We start from the raw sequence: 23634 nt of genomic DNA, 5'->3' as shown, positions 1-23634 counted from the left end.
ACTATAATCTCATTTGGCCACAGATGTTTAATATTATTATTTGTCACCTCATTGGAGCATTTTTACCATTAAAATTTAAATCACATCTTTGAAATTTGGGTATTATTAATCTGTTAATTCTGTAAATGTTTCAAGACCACTATTAACATAGCAGGAATTTAAAACCTAAATAACCCAAGCAAGCAAAACCCCAAAAACTCAACATTAAATTTTATATGTTGATATCAAACGTAACCAAAGCTTTAAATCACCTTTCCTGCACGTTATGTTGGAATGTGTTTTGATGGAAGCTTGCTACCCATTTTCAAGTAGCTAAATTACCACTTCAGCTGATAACCCCCAGGCCCAGATGCTTGCTCTTGGATTTCCACCTAAAAAACATGGTTAAAAAGGCTTACTGTGCACTCTGAGAAGTCAGTAGGTCAGGACTGGTTCTTCCCAGAAGTTCAGAGATGACAATCTGGAGTTCTTAAAGAAAAATATCCTTCCAGAAGTCTCCTTTGATAGATGGAAGCTGCAGCGCTGGAGACAACCGCAGCAGTGTGCAGTGGAGAGACACTGCCTATGTTATGGCAATATGAAGCCTTAATGTTGAATGAACAAACTCTTGACGGAGCTATTGAGTTGTATTCTGTAAGATCTGTAACCATCTGCTCTCTTGACTCTGGGAATGAAGCTGCCGCCTAGTCTAAGCAATGTACAAATACAGAAATGAACTGTTTATGAAGTGCATTATTCCAGACCGGGGTGGATAGGAAGGGTGAGGAAGAAAGCAGTAGTATGAAGGACGCTTACGTGATCACTGAGCATTCAGCTTTTCAGTCATCTTTATGTTGTTCCTTTCTCCTCCCAACTCCACACACCCGGTCTTGCGACTGGTGATCTGACCGACCTGAAGCTTCCTCACTCGTCCGTAAGCAGCCAGCGGTGACCCTTTGTAGAACAAGGAGCAAGCCACTACGAAATGCTGGGGCAGTAATGGTTCTGCTGCTGATCTGCTGGAGCACGTTTGTTCTGATGCTTAAATGAGAAGTGAGCAAGTGACTCTACTATTTACAATTTTTAGCACTTAATCAACTGAATCAATCGTACACCTATTTTTCAACCCCTCACCGTGAGTAGAAGTGAAGCCAGATTCTTACCTTACCTGGTATTGCAACAAAATGGTAATTCAAGATGCTTTACATAATTTTAAAGAAGTAATGGAATGTCAGCGTTTACAAGTGGGAAAAGAGCTGCTTTGCTACTGTTTGGAAATAGAAATTTTTCATAAAACATGAATAGTCTTGCACAGAACACTTAATCTAATTAGAGACTCAACGCCAAAATATTTGAGAGGGTAAGACAAACAATTACAAAACAGTAACTCGAACTGTTTTTTTTAATGTGGGCATATCTCAGCTCCATTGTTTTAAAAACTAATGGTGATTTCTGACCAAATTCCTTTTGACAAAAAGTCTCTAAAATTGGTCTTTATGCTGATACCACATGATACCTTTCTCTAGATTATTTGTGCTATTATGAAGAGAACTGCAAAGGAAATGAGGAGCTTCCTATGTAATCAAGTGGTCGACTGCTGTTTCCTCTATCGGGAATAGCATTGGCGATTACTCACAGTCGCTGCATTTGCATTGTTGTCCTGGATGTGGAATAAGAGACTGAAGCAGTAGGACAGAAAGAGAAAATACAGTGGCAATGGCTGAAATACTGCAATTATAGAAAAAGAGTCGCTTTTTAGTCCCATACTTATGAGGTGGTTTTGAATGCTGCTTTGTTTTAATGACTGTTTGGTGGTACAATTAGATGTTACTTTTAGCAGGTTTAATCGAGCTTTTTTTTTTAAACACATTTAACCCACCCTATCTCTGGACTGACTTTCTTAATTATGGCTGCTTCCTCAAATCTCATTTTATTTTAATAGTCTTGCTTACTTTCCTCTTCTGGCCTGTTTTGTTGAAATGATGCTACTGTGAGCTCTGCAGAACATTGGAGACTCTCAGGGCTGTAAAACTCTGTCATGTTTGTGTGTGGACAACATTTGAGACAACATCTGATGTAGTGTTTTGCAGAAGGTCTCTTGGCACCACTGAGTAATTCCTCTACCATATGTGTCATTCCTACTTTAACTGAACCCTTCTCAGTAGTGTCTTTTTATGCCTGGGACATGAAAAATATTCCAGAGGCTGGTGTTAGCAGATGGTGATTGTAGCTCTGATGCACTCTGTACTCAGTGGCTCCTGATGCTTTGGGGAAAATGTTATTTCCAGTAGAAGATAACTAAAGTTCCCAAACACCAAGGTGATGTTGTTATTTGGTTATTTTCCGTTGAAATAATAGAAAGGCGAATTTACTTTATGCACTGCTACTCTTAGACATTAGATGCTTTGTCCTCTAGCATTATAAACAAAAATATGACTTCTGTTCTCCTCAGTTAAATGATTTGCTAATTGAAATATAGCCTGATTTTATTTTAATAGGCTTTCTTAGGCCTTTTATACTGAGTTTCAGATACTGTATTACTTTCATAATATTTATTTGTTGAGCCTGAGACAAGTGAAATAAATATTTAGACAGGGATGACAAAATACCTGAATTCCCATAGTTAACCACGTTATCACAGCTAGATGCTGTTAAAGCTAGCCTCTAACATACTCCCGCTGGGTTGGGGTTCTGGATCTGCAGAGGCGTTCCTTGCCTCTGTAAATTATTGTTCTTGGTTTTATTTTGAGTGCCAGTAGCTACGCAAGGGAAGAGTATGAGGACGAGATTTCATATTTACAGCTTAAGCTAGTAAAATGGCTTTCTAGCAGCGAAAGAGTGCTCTCCTCACCCCTTCTTCAACTGAGTGTTTTTTTTTTTTTTTCCTCTTTAATCCCTCCTTTATGCTGGCATTGGGTTTTACGTGACTCCATGGTGAAGTTCTTAAGAAAGCTGGGGGACTAGGGTTAATTCTCCTTGGGCTTTTCTCTCTGAACTAGCTCATTAGAGTTCACCTAAATGCTCGTGTTGAAGCAATTGAAATGACACGTAGCTGGAGGGGGGGTAGGGAGGGAGGAGGAAGCCCCTTCAGATGTAACTGCTAGTTGTCATTGGATTAGCTCAATGTCATGCTCTCCCTCACTGCCATGTACAAACAGGACGTGTGGAATAATTTTTCTCCTGACATAACCTTCCAGTAATCGGCAATTAGAGACTTTCGGGGAAATTATTTCTAGGTCTGTGCAGAGTTAGTACATTCCATGTTCTGTTCTAATTTAATAATGATGTGGAGGATACATAAAAGAAGAAAGCGTTCAGATATAAAGATTTTCTTGTTAAATGAACCTGTTTACTGAGTGAGACCTTTCAGCCAACAAACCTGCTTCCAGTCTGGCAAAACAGGCAGTATCGTAGGTGGGAGCGGGCGTGGACTCCTTAGGAAAAAAGGAAACTGGTGGGTAATTGGAAGGTAAACTGCTTCTTCAGGAGGAGAAGGGTGCCAGCTCCAGTACAAAGCATTAAAGTGTATTGTTATGTTGATAGCTACACGGTATCTTCTGTCTCAAATCTAGAAGTAAATAGAGCACTGAGGGAATAAAATCAGAAATGGAGCAATATTTTGGTTGTGCAAGTACTTTAGTAAGAAATATGTTTATATGTTTAGGAGAACTTCGAACTAGCTTTTGTGTTAGAATGGCAGAATTTGTTTGTAGTATGAGAGTAGTCAAAAGAAAGCTTCACAAAACAGCCAGTGCAGAATCACTATCAGTCTGAAGATACTGTAGAGGGTGTTACTGCAGAGAAAGCCCTTTTCTAACTTGTCAGCAGTTGTTTTTAAATGCAGCTAACTGAAGCCGAATGTCATTAGCCAAGCACAGCACTCGATGAAATTGTTGCCAAAGATTATACAACAGGATCTAGTAGGATTTGCAGAAAGAAGGCTATCAGCAGATAAATTTTACCGAAGTATTACAACTCTTGTAAAGACTTTTTCCAAGCTATCAGTGCCCTTAGTAGTCTTGTCAACCAACATAAAGATAACTAGTGGCATTAATAAGCTGCTTCTTAGGTTTTAAGAAATGACCTGATTCCTTTAAATAAAAGAATTAATCAAGTCATTCAAAATGATGGCTCCTGGAGGGGATTTTGAGTGGCAGAATTTTAAAATTAAAAAAACCCAAACAACCCAAACCAAAGAACCACACAACAACAACAAAAAAACCACAAAACCCCCACACTTTTTTGGACTGTTCTGTTTGGAAGTTGCAACCTGGAGCCAGTATTTCTTTTAAATGTTCAAAACGATTACAGTTAATGCTTCTGATCATGTCTAAAACTGTTTTCATGTGTAAATTTGGCTACCTGTTTTGGTTGTACCTGTAGTGAATTAATATCCTTTTTCTGCATGCATGGTAGAAGTAACTAGAAGGATGTCTTAGCTTTCTCTGTGCGCGCTCGAGATGAAGCTGCATATAAGCACTGCGGTTGTGCAGCTTTGGCTGTGACACAGCTGATCTCAGTAAATTTCAGCAGTGCAGATTTTGGGTTTGGGTTTTTTTGCAGAACTCATATTGTAGATATATTGTAGGCTATATTGTAATATAGCCTGAAGTATGGTGGGTTTGTTCTTAAAAAGGAAAGGGGAAGGTAAGCATTTCAGGTAGAGAGGAAAAATAATAGCTCAAAAAGAGGTCCGTCTCCCTATTTCCATAGCATTTGTTACAACAAAATTGCTATTTAGGCTGCATTCTGAAATGCTGTTATTCCTTCAAACCTGCTTGACTAATCTAATTTACTTGAAAAATAACTTTTTGAAGTCCAGTCAAATGTTGGATTTGAATCAATATGATGTGGAACGTATGAATTCAATGACTGTAGACCGAATTCCAAGACAGTGCGACAATAATTGTACAACTGGAGCAAATTTAAATGTTTCGCATTAGTGTCTCTTGAGGTAGTAAAATGGGTAATAAGGTTAATGAAGCTGACAACAGTCTGGTGCAATTCCTATGCTATCGCATTGCTTTTTGGCAAGATCTTGACCTGCTGTAAAACCTTTAGCAATGTCAATTTGGCAGTGAGCTCTTAACAGTGCCGTAAACACGAGAACACAGATGGAGAGGGTTGGGTTTTTTTGTGTTTGGGACCCCTTTCTTCCCAACTGGAGGTGCATGATAAACCCTTGTAGGCCTGCCTATTTTGCTGGATAACATCCTCTTACGTTTTGCTTGGCTGTATGATTCTTCATATCCATAGCTACCTTAAGGTCTCCTAGAAAAGAAGTAAATACTTTGCTCCTTTTAAAATGTTTTTAAAGCTGGTCCGCCCTGTCTCGGAGGATAGAGTGGGACATTCGGGTCCAGTCCAGAATAGATTTTGTGATAAGGTAAGGGTCTAAGTGCGTTTTGGTGTTGTGTGGGTTTTTGAGTTTTCTTTTATTGTTTTAGGATTTTGAGGCAATTTGTTTTGTTTTGTGTTTTTTTTAAGTCCTATGGGTTTTTTATTTTATTTTTTATTATTTTTTTCAAGTAGATTCCCTGCTGCAGTTTGTCTACTCCAGGAGAATCAGGTGCTTGTTTCCTATTAGGCTTGTTAGCATTCCTGCTTTAAACTCCTGACTAATTAGCCTGGTTGCCAGAGCTCTTGGATGCAGAGTATCAGATAGCACCCGCGTTTTTCTAGTTCAGTCAGTGTAGCTGGGTGTCTTAACCCTGTGTGGTGCAGATTCCAGCTCATCCCACAGGAGGGAGAAACTAATGTAACACAATCACGTTTATCACTGCAGAGTAGAAGTTGGGTCAGTATTTCCTGGCTGTTTCAGCAGAACAAGAAATATGATTCCCTGGTTGCATTATGTAAAAATGACTCTGTGTTTATGGCTTCTTTTGAAGCTGTGTTGCATCATGCTAAAGCCGGATACTAAAACAGTAAAAATGCAGTGCTGGTTACAAGAAATTACTCCAGACAGCTCTTCATGTAAAAGTTTGTTGCTGTCACATTTTTTTTGTCATGTCAAATTATCGTGGAACTCCAGTATCCAACAACTCTTGCAGTATGCCTGTTACGGAAATGCCCTTAAGACTGCACTGTTCTAATCTTTAGTTTGTGAATTTTAAAAAGTTGTTTAATTTTCGAAATGTCGTGCGTTTGTGGAATGAGCCTCTAAAATACTTGAGAGATTTGCTGTTCCTGTCGCAGGCCCCAATTTCCACTTCGCTCACCAGGTCTGTCAGTCTCTGCTAGGACACAGTTCTACCCTGTCAGCGTCATCAAGAGAACTTATTTGGGTGATGATGCCACTGGATAGATGACCTAGAACTAATTTTTCCTTGAAAAATCTCCATTCAGGTCTTCGCTTTTTACATGCAACATTCAAAATGTACCTTAGAAAACCTGCTTGACTTGAGCTTTAAAATTCCACTTTAGAAGCGGGATTGTCACTGTACGTAGAAATGGCTTATTGCTGTGCTGGTATGCTCTTAACTGTTCCCTCAGAAATGGATAAAGGCTGCATGAGAAAACAGAAATACAATTAAGTGTTGCGTGGGTGCTGTCAAGTCAACCAGATGCGCCGCTGCTCCTGAGCAGGTGTGGAAGTGAGAGCAGTCACATTTGGGTGTGCAGATGAGCTGCTGGCTGCTACGTTTCTGCTCCCTGACCTGTGCAAAGGCTCCGGGTGTGCCCAGTCAGCATAGCCTGAAACAAACAAGAAAAGGAAGTACCTGCTGGCTTATAAATCTGTAAAGTCCCTGTGCAGGGTCTGGTATGCGCTGATGCAAAAGTGGGAATAAAGTGCCTGGCTTGGCAGAGGTTGCAGTTTCATGGTTGCTTCCAGTTAATACAAGGTGCCAGCAGAAGGACGAGTTCATCCAACTGCTAGCTCTGACAGCTTTCTCCCTATTGAGTGGAAAGGGGGGAAAAAACCTACCTTCTAAGTTAGTTAACCTGAATGATGTTGCTGTACAGCTGCAGGGTGCTGGTGCCTGGCAGAAGGGAGGAGGTGGGAATAAGTGCCTTGGAATGAGGAAGGGCTTTCTGCGGCAGCTAGAGTTTCTGCTGCTTTAAAGTGACTGTGTCACCCTGGAAGTGAAGGGCAATCTTTTTTGTGGCCTGATTGATGCCTGAAGATGCTTAAATACAGGGCTTGCAGCTCTGCAGGTTGTTGGCAAGTAGCAATGCTAATGAAAAATCAGACTTCCAGTGCCTGAACTTTCATTCTCCCCTTAAAATCTTGCTGTTGTGTTTTGGTTGGAGGTGGATGTAATAATGTGTTCCTTTTCCTCCAAATCAGACTATTTAAAAGGAACAGTCTTTAACACAATAAATAACATGAAGAATTCAGATTAAATAAGCCTCTTTTAAAGGCACATCTGAAAGAAGCTATAGTGGATTGCCTGGACTTCTAATTTTTCCTCTCTAAGTTTTCTGGATTTGTTTGTAAGCGTTCTGTTCTTAGCTCTGCAACAGTGACAGGTTGGAGGTGAATAGTAGAAAGGTAAGCAATGTATCCTTAAGGGCCATCACTGCTTGTTATGTTTGCTCTTGCTTTTAAATATGCTGTGACTAATTCAAAGTAGGCTTTGTTTTGGTTTTGGCTGGCTTTTTACCTGGTTTCAGATACGATGGTACTCTCTTTCTCTGTTTTGGTGTTAGTCTTTCAGGGTGTTTTGGTAGACCAAATGTGTGTCAATTACTTTGCCCTTTTTTCCTGTCACGTTACCTCCTTCAAACAATTTTCCTTTTTTTTATTTTGGGGGGTGTGGGGTGTATATGTTTTCAAAGTATTGACAGTGACTACCAGATCATCGGAGTTGTGGTACTGGGAGAGTCACCGAATGGGTGTTGCTTCAGTATCAATACGGTCTATAAAGGGGTTTATAAAGGATTTTTCATAAAGGATTTACCCAGGGGGTGTGATTTAATCTCCTATAGCTTTATTTTGTTGCCTTTTGAATTTAAGCAATCTAGTTGAATCAGTGATTAAATAGTTGCAGAACTGTTGGTAGTGCTCACTGTTGAAAATATTTTTGGTTTTCGGTTAACTGTTTTAGATTTTATTCTGTAAGCACAATCTACATTTTCTCTGGTTAACTGTGAAAGGTTAAATGGTCCTGTTCACTGCAGCTTAACAAAAAATATCCTGCAGGTGGCAGACAGTTGCTGCATGTTGCAAGCGCTGTTAAGATTTTTCCCAATCATTTACCGTAGGTTTGAAATTTAGAGTTAGAAGGTTAAGCCCTGAATGCTTTTGGGAAGCACCCTTGGCAGATTTTTGTTTATTTTTAATGGTAGCTGCCTCTGGAGTCATAAATCTTGCTTGAAAACACTTCACGTTGCTTATACAACAATGCCTTTTGTATAAGGTTATGAAAACTTAAGTGTTTTCAGCATGAAGCGTGGTTGATGGCTGCACACCAAGTCTGGTGGCTTTGGCAAAATACAAATCGGAAACCAACTTTTTTTTTGTTTTGAAGTAGGTAGGAAATATTCTGGTTCATCTGCCTCATGTAGATAGCTCTGTTATGGTTTAATTATTTGAACCATGAGGTGAAACTCACCAGGAAAATATTCAAGATTACAGAAATGTTTGTTTCATCCCAAGAGTTACTGTATTCATCAGTCCTGCTCTATAAGCAGATAGGTAAGGGGAAGTAGGGAGAGTGCATGTAAGGGATGCAGTAGAATATTACATCAGTGATAATTCAAGGTTCGTACGGGCATGCAAGCTGTATTTGTGAAAGTAAGTCCCTTTTTTAGGGTATGTGTTAGTTACATTTATAGACACGAATTTTGGTCTTAGTTTGAGATTCTATTTGTGTAGCATTTCTCCTGTACTGCAGTTGGTTTTGCATTGACTTCATTGCATTACATTTATGTTACAAAAATGTTTGTAGTAGCTCTTGTTTTTTGACCTTGAGGCTTTGTTTCATTTTGTGGTGGAGCTGGTTCCTGAGATGTAGTTTTCTTCAGGAAAACACAGTGGGGATTTTATTTAGTTATGCTCCTTGTGTCGTGGGTTATTCATAATGCTCTCTGATAGAAGCCCTGCTGTTGGTCCTGCTTTTGTGAACATCACTGTTTGCCTAAATTGTTGTGGCAGAATGAGTCGTTCTGTAGTGGAAAGTCTTTGATCCAGGTGTCAAAGGTTTGGAAAAGGAAATAAAGCTGATGAAAATTGTTTTTATAGGAGCTGTTTTTTCATCTGTATTTTTCTTCCTCTCTTCTCTTGGAACCGTTTAGGGTGTTCTATCATTAATCTTGAAGCTGCACTTTGTGCTTATCGAAGAGATCTGAAAAACTGTAGCTTAGCAAGAACATTGGTTTTTTCCTCTACATGGAAAAGAGTTTATAACAGTTAGCAGGACTTTTTTTTTTTTCCCTCTTTTTAAGTCTGTTTGGAATTCCTTTGTAATGGTTGGCTGTAGAGTCTGTGTACAAAAATATTGTCTATTCTATAGTTTCAAGTTGAGAATTTACTGCTGGGGATGCATGCTACAAACCTGACCCTCATGTAATTTCAATGCTTACTCCCATAGCAATATATTATGCTTGGGTTTTAAAATCTTGTAGGAATTTGTTTTCTAATATTCATGTATTCATTAGTGTTGCAGGGTTTTGTTGTGTACTTATGGCTTTTGGAGAGTGAAAGGAAGCAATTCCATCTAACTCCGTAGCCTGACAGCAGGTCAGGTGCAGAGGCATAATGCGAATGTTTCAGAATATCCTGCAGTGATAATTCTACTGTTATGCTGACCTGGTATATCAATATTGTGACCTGAATTTGTCTGAAAGCAACTTCCATTTGCTTTAATTCCGATTGTTGCATTGTGGTTTGGTTTTACTGTGATTTATATTCCATTAGCAAAACTCCTGAGCAACAAGTACGTGTACCTGAATAATAATCGCAGCTTAGTTAAGACTCAGTCTTCTGTAGGTTTTTGCCCATAGAATTTGAATGGGGCAGGAAGAAAGATGTGACATTCTTAACTCTGGGTTTTTGTTATTTTCTAGGTGCAGTCATGCAGAATGCTGCTTGCAAGGCAAACAGTGTTATCAATGCAGCTAAAAGAGATCAAAGATGGGCTCTTGGAGGGGCTACAGATGAGGATTTCTGAAGGGAGACTTGTATATGCTCTACTGCTAGAGACTGAATAATTTAGAAAATGGATAGTGTGTACATGCTTAAGTGTTGAAGTATATATTGCTTTGTGAGTGATATTGGTGGAATAGGAGTTTAAAAGCCTATGAGTATTCTTTGCTTGGTTTGTGGGACGAGCGATCCTGATCTCATTCATTGCTGCATCCTATGCACTGGGATAACACTCCCTCGTTACCTCTTCTGACACTTTAGAGGAGGGGTTTCCTTTCTCGTACGTGAACATGGCTATGGATTACTGCTGCTGGACATTACTACTTTGTTTGCAGAAGCCTCTCTCATTCTGCAGGAAGTTCGGGTTTCCCTGCTACAAATCCCACTGTGTCACGTCGCAGACTTTCTCCATACCTCGCTTACAGCACGTGCTTTTTATCTCTACTTGTTTTTCATATTGCTTCTTGGCTCTGTTCTCCTTGTATAAAAAGAGTGGGATGGTTGGAAGGAAAAATAGCTGTGTTTCTGTGTGGGGGAAGGGGGTTTCAAACAACTGAAGTATTAAATACCTCAGTCATCAATAACCGGTAACGTGTTTTGTGTGTGTAACCAGCGTCCGTAATCAGAGACCGAAGCTGGAGATGCTCTTCTTTGCCTCTCTTACTTATTTGCACTTCTGTATAACATAACTTCGAATGAGTGATTGTCTTGATTCTTACTGATTACTGCTTTAAAGCAGAAATGCCTATGGGACAGTAAGTAACTGGGAACTAGGTTTAAAGATCAAACAGTTTTGTGAAATAGGAATCTCTTTGCTGAAACTTCATGGAAAACTTTGATGATGACTGATTTGAAAACTTGTATGTCACATTTTCAGTTTGAAACGTGACTTAAGTGATCTGTGGAACTCTCTTATGTATTAAAGTTTGTTTGCTTCCTGCTTTTGTAGTGCTCTTTCTCAGTTGATGATGGTCTGAGGTCATCGAGGAGGATGTCAGAGGAGGGCGATAGCGCTGAGAGCACAGATGTTTTCCAAGAATGTTTCACCAAAGCTTTTTACAAGACTGTAGAATTTTGAAGACTTTTGCTGTTGTGAAAGTTGTTTCCAGTGTGCTGTTCTGGTGCTTTAGTGTGTTTTTATTTTCTTTTTCAAAAGACAGACTTTTGGAACACTTAATCTGTTGGTTTTGAAGCAGTTGCTGCCTATCTTTGACTTTTTGCAAAAAGTCATAACTAAGTAGTTGAAGCACTCTTATAATTCCTTCTTTGTGCCTAGTGAAGAGGTGACACAACTTACTTTTGTTCATAAAACTAAGAAGCAATGGTTAACTGGCAATTTCCTATTATGTAAGTTGGAACATTTTTTAGAGTAGGGTATACTTTTGGAAACTACTGTAAGATCTTCCGATGGTGATAAAAAAGCATAATTAGGTTTTGTATTTAAAGAAAATGTTCTTTGTGATTTGCAAAGCTTAAAAAGAGCTGTCTTTTTCTAGGTGCTTTAAAAATATATTTTACAGTCTAGATGATCTGAATTAAAATTTTGTGAAAATGACTGTACTTGAGCAGCTGAAGACTGTTCTGTACCCTCACATTCCTTCCTAAGGAGCCATGGACTTGCACTGCAGATACATAAAATATCTAAAACATGGTTAGATGAGAAAGTGAAATTGCTTATGATGCATATAAAGTCCCGAGAGGAACTTAAAAGAGCTTTCATCCACTTATGTAATTAGTCACTTCTCAAATCCAGAAAACATTTTGACTTCTTTTTGGTAATTTATAAATGGCAGTGCTTATCTTTAGAGAAGGGTGGTCTTAAGAGGTTTGTAAATGTTTTGGGGAGACTTCTCCACTTTGAAGTGTGTGTTAGGCAGTAACAGATATTTGCATATCTCTTTGATTTAGGGCAAGTGATTTTTATGCTTTAGCCTCTTCTCTTGACACAAATCCGTGTTACAAACTGCCGTGAACCTGCCTGGCAGACTTGACAAAGAAATCCAGAAGTGAGTGATTTTGAGGATGAAGTGTACCTGTCAGAAATAAATGCTTTAATGCAGAGTTAGAGTGGAGAGTGGAAATTTAAGTGTGACGCCTACCTTGTTGTCTTGATGTGGGTGGTGGCGTCAGTCTCTGTGTTTGTAACTGATCTGCTAAGCACAAGTCCAGAAAGTTAAACGTGTCTTGAGCTGGAGGGGTTTGGGGGGGATGTGTGTGTATACACACACACACGATGTATAATAATCATGAAGACTGAGGGGCGTCATTGGTTTTTTGGTCTGGGTTTTTTCTTTCCCTTTTTGTGGTCTCCTACTTCCCTAATTTTTTGAAATGTGAAGCCAATGATTTCCATATCACCAAACACTTTTATTTAAATACTGTAATACCTTAGCAATGCCCGATGAGCAGTTTGGAACTTACTGCTAAAGAAACATTAAACTAACTAGAGCTTTAGACTGGGAAGCGGTGGAGCATTGAGATGCACTTGTGCGGTCTTTTTTATTTTTTCATTTTTCAGTGGTAAACTTTAGAAAACGGAGGTGAGGGGGTGGTGGACTATGGGGACACACAGCATGAGAAGCTGCCATAGAAAAGGATGGGGGGAAATGGGCAGCCAATGGTTGATGTCTTCAGTTGTTTTCACATCCAGATTGTCAAAGCAATGGAACAAAACTCAAGTGACAGTTCTTCAGAGGAACACATTGCTTTCTTTTCTAAAAGGAAAACAAAACTTGCTTTATACCAGCGTCGTATCTTGAGTATTCACAATGCAGTTTTGTCACCTCCCTGCTTTTTTAGGGTCTGGAACTAGAAATAAGTTTTAGCAATAAAACTTTTAATAACAATAATAATAATAATATACCCTGGTGGTTTAGAGAGCTTCTTGAACTGTTTTCTAGATCTTCTCCGAGTGGATCTGTGTTGTGCTCTGTTGCTCTTGAATCTCTGCCAGTACTGCTATGTTGTTGTAGAAAATTTATAAAATCTGTAGGATTAAAAGCATGGCTAATGGACAGTGGAATGTGTTCCCAGTAAAATAATCTTCTCTCCTTTAAAAAAAAAATCAGCTGGAACGTTATCTGTTTATAGGATAGCACACAATAACTCCTGAAAAGAAATATTTGCAGTGTGCTCATTATCTCTTTTAATTCTTGCTTCTCAAGGTACTGCTTGAGATGGTGGTGGGGAAAGCCTTGTGTAAAAGGAAATAAATGTTATAAACGGGATATGATTATGCTTCATACTGCTTCTCCAGAAAGCTTGTGTGGTGTTTGGTGGTTGCAAAAGAAGACAAGTAGGTCAAAACCTTAAACATGCTATGAAAATAGTTGGGGCTTTCTGTGAAGCATCGTGGTTAAGGAGTATTTACAGAAGGGGCAACCATTTAAATAGGTCCAAAAGAGCATGTGGGATGTGGCTTACCTGAGAGAAGGCTCTCTGTACTGGAGATCGTAACATGCTTAGATGCATTTTTCTTGCAGGAACTGCAAAATACAGCATAACTCCACTAGGGAAGTTTGTTAAAAGAGGCAACTAATAGCCAAGTACTTACTTACCACCTGCAGAGAATTAAAGATGGCATGCTGGAGGTACAGACCAAAAGCATGCCAGCTGTCAAGGGAAGTGTGAAAGGAGGCTGGCATGGCTGAAGATCAGGCAAAGATAGTTATTAGAAAGCCAAAGCAGTATATAAATGAGAAAAATTGTAAGGATATGAAATCTGGCAAGTAGAATATAAAATCATAAGATAGACCAAAAGATTTGAGGAATAAATTTTGAGAAGTCTTTAATAATGACTGTCTTTCAGCACATTAGCAATAGCATCCTTACCACAGGCCATATGGCCACGAGATGGTCCCTTTATAAAAGAAACTTTTAGAAGGGAAGACAATAGCAGAAAACCTTTGCCTTGCATCTGTGTTCATCATTGAAAATCTTAGAAAGGTTGCCCTGCCGACACCCTTTTATGGAGCAACTCTCTCAAATTAGTATTTGTTAAGAGTTCAGTGAACAAATGGACAACGTAAAACCAAGTTGCTAGAACTAGGCAATGTTCATCCAATAACCCTATAGAAAGTGAGGGATGAAGTAATTTTACTAACTGGTACATAATGACTCCTTTAGCTAGATGCCTTGAGGTCGTTGGATATAAATGCAGCATGAGGCCAGTATTAAAAGAACACTTGCTCAGGCTAAGTTGTTTGTTCTGATTAGAAACTACAGCAGTGTACAGAGATCATGGGCACATGGTAATCGTAATAGATGGTGGAAAGTTCAACAGAGCTTTGTGAAAAGTAGTTGTGCCTTAGACCTTTTGGAGCTCACTGAAGGAGTTAGCAAGAGTACATATAAGGAAGTGCCGATTTGCTGTGGTAGGTAGGATTTCCAGAAGTCATTTGGTAGCCTTCTGCATGAGAGGGGTGAGTCCTCATGTGGATAATTATTTAACAATTAGATAATTAGAGACAGGAAATGAAGCGGATAGGATGCTTTTCAGAGGTCAGTAGTAGCTGTTACAATAATATTCAGGGTAGAAGCATTGAGACACACCTTTGAATAAGTGCAGTAAAGTCCAGAGTGGATGAGGAGGTGGCAGTTAAGCTGAAGCGAGGCATGTGGAACCTATAACTGCTTGCAGGAAGGAATGCTAGTCTGGGATTAAAATAGATAGCTTTGTGGGAACACCAGTTTAGACTTAGATTAATTCTATAAACTGTTAGGGTAACAACAGAGGATAAAACAAAATCAGCCATTGTCTAGGTCCATGGTGCATTTGCATTTGACTGCTGTATTGGCACAGGCTTGGGAGCACTCTGGGAAAGAACAGTGCTTACTTCTGTGTATATCTAGGTGCGTGAAATGTTTGTCTTAGGGTACGTTATAACATCTTGTTTTATTTTTCTTTTCCTTTATCTTTTTGTTGCAAAGGTCTTCGGAATGATATAGTAACTTCAATAAATATATCAGGTTTTTTGCTACTCAAAGAAACGCTGTGATGTGTTTCAAGTGATCAGATGTAGTACTGGAAAGGTCTGTGCTTAGCATGAAATCTGCTACGCTCAATAACCAAGGATATATCTATTTCAAACCTTCTGGAAAGTGAAGACAGGACTAATGACTATTAAACTGGAGAGTAAACTTGGCAGTGTCAGCTAGGGCACTTAGAATCACAGAATAATTAAGGTTGGAAAACCCTTCTAGGATCATCAAGTCCAACCATCAACCCAATACCATCATGTCTCCTAAACTATGCCCTGAAGTGCCACGTCTGCACGTCTTTTAAATACCTCCAGGGATGGAGACTCCCCCACCTCTCTGGGCAGCCTGTGCCAGGGCCTGACCACTCTGTCAGTAAAGACATTTTCCCTCATCTCCAACCTAAACCTCCCCTGACGCAGCTTGAGGCCGTTCCCTCTCGTCCTGTCACTGGTGACTTGGGAGCAGAGACCGACCCCCCCCTCACTCCAGCCCCTCTCAGGCAGCTGCAGAGAGCGAGAAGGGCTCCCCTCAGCCCCCTCTTCTCCAGGCTAAACCCCCCCAGCCCCCTCAGCCGCCCCCCAGCACACTTGTGCTCCAGACCCTGCCCCAGCCCCGCTGCCCTTCTCTGGACACGCTCCAGCCCTCCAGGCCCTCCTTGTCCCGAGGGGCCCAAACCTGAGCCCAGCATTCGAGGTGGGGCCTCCCCAGGGCCGAGCACAGGGGCCCCATCCCTGCCCGGCTCCTGCTGGCCACACCAGTGCTGACACAAGCCCGGGGGCTGGTGGCCTCCTTGGCCACCCGGGCACTGCTGGCTCATGCCCAGCCGGCTGTCAGCCAGCCCCCCCAGGGCCTTCTCCGCCGGGCACTTCCCAGCCCCTCTGCCCCAGGCCTGGGGCGTTGCCTGGGGTTGGTGTGACCCAAGGGCAGGACCTGGCACTTGGCCTTGTTAAACCCCACACAACTGGTCTTGGCCCATCGATCCAGCCTGTCCCAGTCGCTTTGCAGAGCCTTCCTGACCTCCAGCAGACCAACACCCCTGCCCAGCCTGAATCTTCTTGATTCCCCATGAGTGCTGGGGTTTTTGCAAGGGGCAAGAGTGGGCCCTGTGGAGACAGCTGGGGGACTGAATTTGAATTTGGAGTCAGTGTTCAGTTGCATAATGGATTTGCATGAGCAGCCAGTGTCCTCCTGCAGTTTAGGCTGGAGCGGAGAACAGAACTGTGATGACTCAGGAAAATAGTTAAGGACGTGAATTTACAATGGTTTGAACAGATTGATGTTACAGCTACGGTGTAGCCGCTTGGTAAATAGTTAGTCTCTTTCTTCCCTCCCTTTTGCCTTGAGTTGGTACTGGAGCTTTTCTTCCCTCCCAGAGTGTTTAGGGAGCTGTACCGAAGACTAACCTTTCTGAGAATATTTTTAAAAAAAAAAAAAAAATCGAATTATTTAGCTTCCTGAATAGGCTGTTTCTGGGACAAACAGATACCATCATGAGAGAAATGCATGAAGCGGGGGAAAGAGGAAAGAGAAGATGATGCTTTGGGCTGCTGTGACAGAAAGCTGTTCTCTTTGAGACACGTTGCTGTTCCTTGAGCATATTCAGCCTGCACTTTTATGGACAGTGGGATACAGGGGCCTGCTCTGGGTAACAAAATATATTGAGATCAGTCTCAAGATGCATTTCTGGGTTTAAAAAAAAAAATAAGTTTTTATTAATTGTCCTTCAGGTAAACCTGACAATGGCTGGAAATTTGAATACTTAAAGATTCAAATTTTAAGTATTTCCAGTAACATAGAGGACTTAATTTCTTTTTACGGTATATCCTTGTTTTTTCAAGTTTATGGTGTCCTAGTTAGTAAATTCTACTGTCCTCAAAATTTTGAAAACCAGTGTGATATTTGTATGTCTTCTACTTTCATAATATATTTGTAACTAATAAATAATAAAGGACCTCTGAACCTTCTAACTGTAAGCCAGCATTCAGATTCGTGTGTTTATTTCTTTACAGGATCTGGAGTTTCATGGAGTAATGAGATTCTACTTTCAAGACAAAGCAGCTGGAAATTTCGCAACAAAATGTATCCGTGTCTCTAGTACTGCCACAACTCAAGATGTGATAGAAACTCTTGCAGAGAAGTTTCGACCAGACATGCGAATGTTGTCGTCCCCTAAATACTCGCTTTACGAGGTGCATGTCAGCGGAGGTTAGTATTAGTGAAGTCTTTCCTGCTTCTATACCACCTTCCTGTCTGCCCCCAGCCAAAGTATCTTCAGGTTTGCCCCCAGCTTCTGAACCACAGAAGACTTGTGGTTTTTCCTCCTAATAAGTATGTTGCTGCTAATTGTTACGTGGGGGAGTGGTATTTCAAAATGTGAGTACGCATATCAGGCCTGCAGTTGTGTATAAGTTTTGATTATGATCTGTTAAATGCCGTACTTGACATCCTGTTAATTTGTTGACATTTGCAAGAGAGTTGCTATTTTTAGGACTAGTAGGTAAAGACTAAATTTATAATGGAAGGAGTGTTAAATTGGAGCACTTAAGAGCACATCCTCAGTTCATTGATGTTGTGGGCCTTTGATAGGCAGCCTTATAATGCAGATTCTGTTACTGCTAAACTGGGGAAGTTCAACATAGTATTGTTTGAAGCTGCTGTGTTTCTTAAACAGATTCTTTTATCTTATCTATGAAGAACTTAGATATCTAAATAGCCTTTTGCTGCTGGTAGCATCTGCATCTGCCCACCCCGGTAGAAAGCTTCAGACTGGAGGATGGTAGTGTGGTGTGGTGGTTGTGGAGACAGGAACAGAAGAAATCAGTTTATGGTCCTGCTTTTTCTTTTTTGTACTTTGAAAGTTTACACAAGTGGTTTAACTACCGAAGCATTTAACTGCTTTTGAAAGACAGAAAATAATTTAACTTGGGATAGAGAGTGGAGATTTATTGGCGTATGTGTCACTTTTCATGGTCTGCGAATGATGACTTGATGTGAATTATGTGGGATTAGGGAAAAGTGCGTGTGTCATCACTAACTTAATAAATAGTATGTGTGTTTTTCTGCTTTAAGTTTACTTTAAAAATCTGTTAGCACTGCACCTGTAGTCGAAATGAAATGGTTTCCTTTGCAAGGCAATTTCTGATGTTTAAGATGTGGCTCATGAAGAGGCATCTCATTCAATAAGAGTGTTTCTCATTAAATAAAATGTAACTGCAAAGACATCATTGTCTTGCTGTGCATATGTACTGTCTCGTACTTCTAGAAGCGGTATCAAATGGCAAAACTTGATTAACTTTTTTTAACTCCTTTCAGATTTTTTTCATAGACTTAAAACAGGTATAATACATTAAATGACGTTTTGACTAGTATATATGCATAATGGATTTTTAAATTTCATAATCTCTTATTTTTGTGCAGTCTTTCCAGAATAGTAGTTCTTGGGCCACACTCAGACTTGTTAAATTTAAAATAAGAAAAATGAGTATTTAGAAATCTCATGAAGTTATGAAGTTTGAAACATTATAACTCTACATGTAACTTCGCCTCCTGAGTGACAATCTTGTGTTGCCAGCCTGACAAAGGAGGTGTGCAAGACTACTTTATGTAGACCTTTTAGTTTATGTAGATAGAGGGAATAAACTTAGGCTGGTTGCTGGAAAGAGGCCATGTATTTCTACCTCCCCAGGATTTCTGTACCTACATGTAACAGGGAAACATCAACTGATGTGTACTGTTGAACAAACCTTTTGATTTTTAAGAGCATAACTTGTTTCGAACTCTCTTTGCTGTTGAGGTGCCAAGTAACTGTTACTGCTTTTCACTTTTTTGAAGAAGAAAGAAGATTAGATGTAGATGAGAAGCCTCTTGTTGTACAATTAAACTGGAACAAAGATGATCGAGAGGGAAGATTTGTTCTCAAGAACGAAAATGATACGCTTCCTCCAAAGGTGAGTCTTTAAGGAGTACACTAGTGGTAACAGTAGTTTTGAAATGTGTGGGACTTGCTTATATAGCAAAACATAATTCCTGATTTTCTAATTCATGAAAACAACTGCTGCTGCTGACCTTCGATGTCTGGAGCAAGTCTTTTTAAATACCTAAAATGCATCTTTGCAACACAGTGTTCTTGTGATCTTTCAGATGGTTTGTGATGCTTTGATCCACGTAGCTGCCTAGTACTGGCGCACATAATGCCCAGAGAACTTAGAGCTTGCTTTGTTCTAAAATGACGAATTAAAAATTTGCTCGAACAGTATATGGTGCCAAACACCTAGGAGATAATCCTACCTTTGCAGAGCCTTTAAAAGGGGATGCCCGAGGGAGTTGAATAACTAAAAATTGTTACCTCCCTAGGTAATACTCTGTTTCTTACCAAAACTGCTGGGAGCCTGTTTCCTTCTGGGAAGGTTTGGTCGTACTTTTTTCCCTTCCAAATGCAAAATGTGAACATTGGCCATACAAAAGCTTTTCTTCATATTAGTCATTTATATATTAAATTAGATCAGACTTTGGCTCCTGAAGTCATACAATTCTATATTGTTTCTAAGGTGGATGTTTATAGCTACAGAAAACATGCTGTTCACAGGGCACACTGTTTCCAGACAAGTTTTTTCTCTTGGGCTGAGCACTAAATTTCTTTAGGTATTTGAATTAGTTTGTTAATTTTGAAGGCGCTTTGCGTATAGGTATGTGAGCTGTTCTTACTCTATGCTTTTGACTACATCCGTGGATCCAGGATACGTCAATGTTAGAGGTGGGGGGAGAAAAATAATGATGTCTTGCACTGCATCTACTAGGCTTGCTGTTCCTATTCATTGAATTCAGTAATCTTCAATCTTCCTTTCCTGCGTTCTTCACTTTCTGATAGAAGAAAGAAAACCCCGCATCTTCTTTCTCTTACCTTCTGTTATTTTCTACACAGAAGGCAAATGAGCCTAGGATTACGGGTATCTTGTGTATGCAAGGAACGGGAATCGGAGAAGGGAACACTGGAAGGGCAACTCAGGAAAATACACCATAGGGGAAATGTCCTCTATAATGTTTCTCCTTCTGCAGTTTCTTCTTATCTGAAGCTCCAGCATAGTTGTCTTGAAAACAGATTTAAGTGCAGTGTTATTTTGTGAAGTACTTTTACTGGGAGGCAGAAATTTGTTCTGCAGCCTTCAGTTAACCACTGAGGCCAAGTAGATGGTAGGCATCGTTTAAGTAAAATTCTGCTGTTTCTTTGCTTTCTTGAGTACAAGGTGCTTAATCAGTTCATACCTGCTTTGGAATATGAAATTATTTTTGCTTTCTCTGTTATTCTGGAGACTATTAGTCCCATCCCTGTGTAATAGGATATTGTTGCCTGGAGTATTGTTTTTATGTTAGTATGTCTTATATGAGATTTATCTGGAAAGTTAAAAGCAACGCTAACTTTTCACTGGACTGAAAATGATGGAAGTTGTTTCAAACTCATTTATTTCAGAAGGCTCAGAGTAATGGCCCTGAAAAACAAGAAAAAGAGGGAGTAATCCAGAATTTCAAACGAACTCTCTCAAAAAAAGAAAAAAAGGAAAAAAAGAGGCGTGAAAAAGAGGCATTGCGACAAGCATCGGATAAAGATGATAGACTTCTTCATGGGGATGATATGTAAGTGTGTTAAATGTTGATCCTTATCTTAGTTTAAAGGATTCCCCCTCTCTACCAAATAAGTAGTTGTTTCTTTCAGAAGTAAGCAGTCGACATGGGTGCAATATCATCATAAACCAAAATAGGTGATGGCAATTCCGGTGGTTTGTATGTGCGCTTTCCCTCAAGGTTTGTTTTTAAACCACGAAAGCTGCTTTTTTCCCCACCTCTCTGTCCTGGTACAGAAATTGACACACGGGCTTCCCCTGTTGTGTTTACTTTTGAGCATTTACTCTAGAATGGGTTTATTCCTCTCCTTATGTTTGTTTAGTCTTTTGCCAGAAAAATTACTATGTGTAGGTGTTTGCATTTGACTTCACCAACTGACTATCAGTTTATTTTCCTCCGAGATGTATTTTGGTAGCCAGTCCTCTGGGTTCGTCAACTCTTGCTCCCAAATCTGCTGCACCTTATTCATTGAGACGGGGCAGGACATACGTTAATCCTTGTACATAAAACTAGAGCACAAGAGTCAGGCATGAGTGACTGTATGTAGAACTGGAAAGCTGATAAAGGTCTACATTAATTAAAACTTGGCTCCCTAACAGATTCTATAGGTTTCATAGAAGAAGAAAAATCATTAGTGGTGGATTTTTAACATACCTAGAAAGAAAATGAGTGATGAAAAGTTATTAATTGGTAATGCGTTCTCAGAGATGAAGGACGCTAGTTGACTGGCTGACATACAATGGAAGGTTTAGCTGCTTAGCTTGATTTGTTGTTGTTTTTTAATTTTTGCTTTTTTTTGAGGTCATGATTGTTTTTCATATGTGTAATGCTGCTCCGCATGGATACGTTTGCAGCATTCTTCATATGTCAGCATGATCTTTCCAGTATTCTGTGTTGTTACTTAGCTTGATCTTAATTTTTTTAAAAATTAAAATAGAATTGTATTTAAGTGCATTAGCAAAATGAGCTGCAAGCACATGCTAACTCTGCTTCCACATGACTTGCAATATTGTAAATCAGAAACAAGTTCAGGGTATAATGTAAAATTTCTTTAATGCCCCTTTTTTCCCTAAGAGGTAGAAGGGCTGTTCTTTTCCTTGAAAACTAGCAACCATCCATGCTTAAATTGGTCGTTGTCTATTTCAGGTGAGCATGGGTACATGAACAGTGTTAATCCTAGCAAAAGTGAAGTTCCTGTAGAAACTACCTGACAATAACTGAACTGATCTCCTATGTGTATGGATTCTACTTGCCGTTTATGCTTCATGAAGTGATGAGGGTGTATGTGTGTTAAGCTATTAATGATAACTTTTTCTTTTTAATTAAACGAACTTGGCAGTGAGAATTCTCGCCTTGCAGCTGAGGTTTACAAAGATATGCCTGAGACCAGCTTCACCCGCACAATATCCAATCCCGAGGTGGTTATGAAACGGCGGCGACAGCAAAAACTAGAGAAGAGAATGCAGGAATTCCGCAGTTCTGATGGCAGACCAGACTCAGGTGCTTAGATTTCTCCTGGTTAAGTTTTAAACAGTAAACTGTTTTTGCTGAGAGAGTATTTTTGAGGCCAGCAACTCCTGTAAATTTTATTTAATTTCAGCTTTCTCCAGCATTTTTTTGTACTTCATGGCTCATTTATCCATGGTGTAACTGAATGAAGGATGTGTAGAAGATTCCACAGTAGTGCGTTCTGTGACGGGTGCGAGTCAAAGCTTTCAGCGATGGGCAAATTGATGGGAGAGAATGTGCTCATTGATCTTGCTAACAGTGCTAAACTGGGAGAGGAGGACAGGCAGAATTAGACTTATTAAACTGACAAAGTGAGGAAGTCTTCCAAAACAAATGTCATTCATTTTATTAAGAACAGGCTGAATGACCCCAGTGTAAAAATGCAGTCAGTAGCCCAACTACAGGATGGCAAGGAGTGATCGTTTGGGTCTGTACAGAGGGTTCTGGTAGATCTTGCGAATATCAGTGATCAAGTATTGCACATTCGTGGGGGTGGAGACACAACAACAGTGGTTGTATGAACATTAGCATTAAATGAACAAATGAGCAATGTTAGTTCTGGTAAAACCTCAGATGATGTAGTCTGTCCATGGAAGAGCAGTGAAGGAGTTAGAGATGTAGAAAACATCATCTGAGGAAAACTGTAAATGAGTTTTTTTAAAGGGAGGGTTGATTCTTGGAGGTCAGCACACACTTGCTGTCAAGATGGGAAAGGTCAGTTCTTCATCCAGCTATTGTCAGTGTTTCAGTTTAATCTCAGGTGTATTAAGAACAGTGAAGTGCTGAGGAAGAGACTTGCTTAGAGGAATTAGGAAAGCATCACTGGAGGTTTTTACCAGTGGTGGAGACAGATTTATTTCAGGGATGTTACGTAACTTTTCTTGTATTCGTGGATTGACTAAATGATTTCTGAAGGGGGTTTGCTCTTACATGCTGCTGGAAATATAAAAAATGGCTGCATGTCTGCCCTATTATTCTCTGGTAGTGTTGTTAATTAAATTTTGTTTCCAAGGTGGGACGCTGAGAATTTATGCAGACAGTTTAAAACCAAATATACCGTACAAGACAATCCTGCTGTCCACTACGGATACTGCAGACTTCGCGGTTATCGAGGCACTGGAAAAATACGGTCTGGAGAAGGAAAATCCCAAGGATTATTGTATTGCTCGTGTAAGTGAAGTTGTTATGTCACAATCTCCTCATGCTTTGTATTTGATTTTGTTCCTTTCAGTAGCTTTGAAACTAAATGGAAAGACGCTAGTAGTTCTGCGACTTATTTTTTCTTTTTTTAAAATCTAACAGCCTCAGGAATTCTGAAGTGATTTGTCAGGGTTTTTTTTGTTTTTAAAACATAAATCTTCCAATTTTACTCAATTATTACTTGCTACGTAGATAAACGTTAACAATGAAAATTACATATTTCTGTATTTGGCACTGTGGTTTTATACCACTAAGTG

General features: G+C 39.8%; 1 protein-coding gene across 33 annotated transcripts in view; it reads left to right on the top strand.

The window, feature by feature from the left end:
• AFDN (afadin, adherens junction formation factor) overlaps positions 1–23634 on the top strand; it is a 137060-nt gene that overhangs the window by 21064 nt on the left and 92362 nt on the right. For 25 of the 33 annotated variants that reach the window (XR_012659977.1, XR_012659976.1, XR_012659975.1 and 22 more), the window contains exons 2-6: positions 17059–17254; positions 18881–18996; positions 20517–20680; positions 22008–22168; positions 23190–23347. Coding sequence is in view for 29 of the 33 variants with exons in the window: in XM_075089603.1 (XP_074945704.1) it covers positions 17059–17254; positions 18881–18996; positions 20517–20680; positions 22008–22168; positions 23190–23347 (795 nt within the window). In the remaining 4 variants the exon portion in view is untranslated. The remainder of the gene's footprint in view (positions 1–17058; positions 17255–18880; positions 18997–20516; positions 20681–22007; positions 22169–23189; positions 23348–23634) is intronic. The other 8 variants (XM_075089610.1, XM_075089598.1, XM_075089589.1 and 5 more) reach the window with 1 other exon arrangement.

This window comes from Phalacrocorax aristotelis, chromosome 3 (assembly GCF_949628215.1).
Source record: "Phalacrocorax aristotelis chromosome 3, bGulAri2.1, whole genome shotgun sequence".
In the NCBI taxonomy this organism is placed as follows: Eukaryota; Metazoa; Chordata; class Aves; order Suliformes; family Phalacrocoracidae; genus Phalacrocorax; species Phalacrocorax aristotelis.
This window is presented reverse-complemented; position numbering and strand designations above follow the sequence as displayed.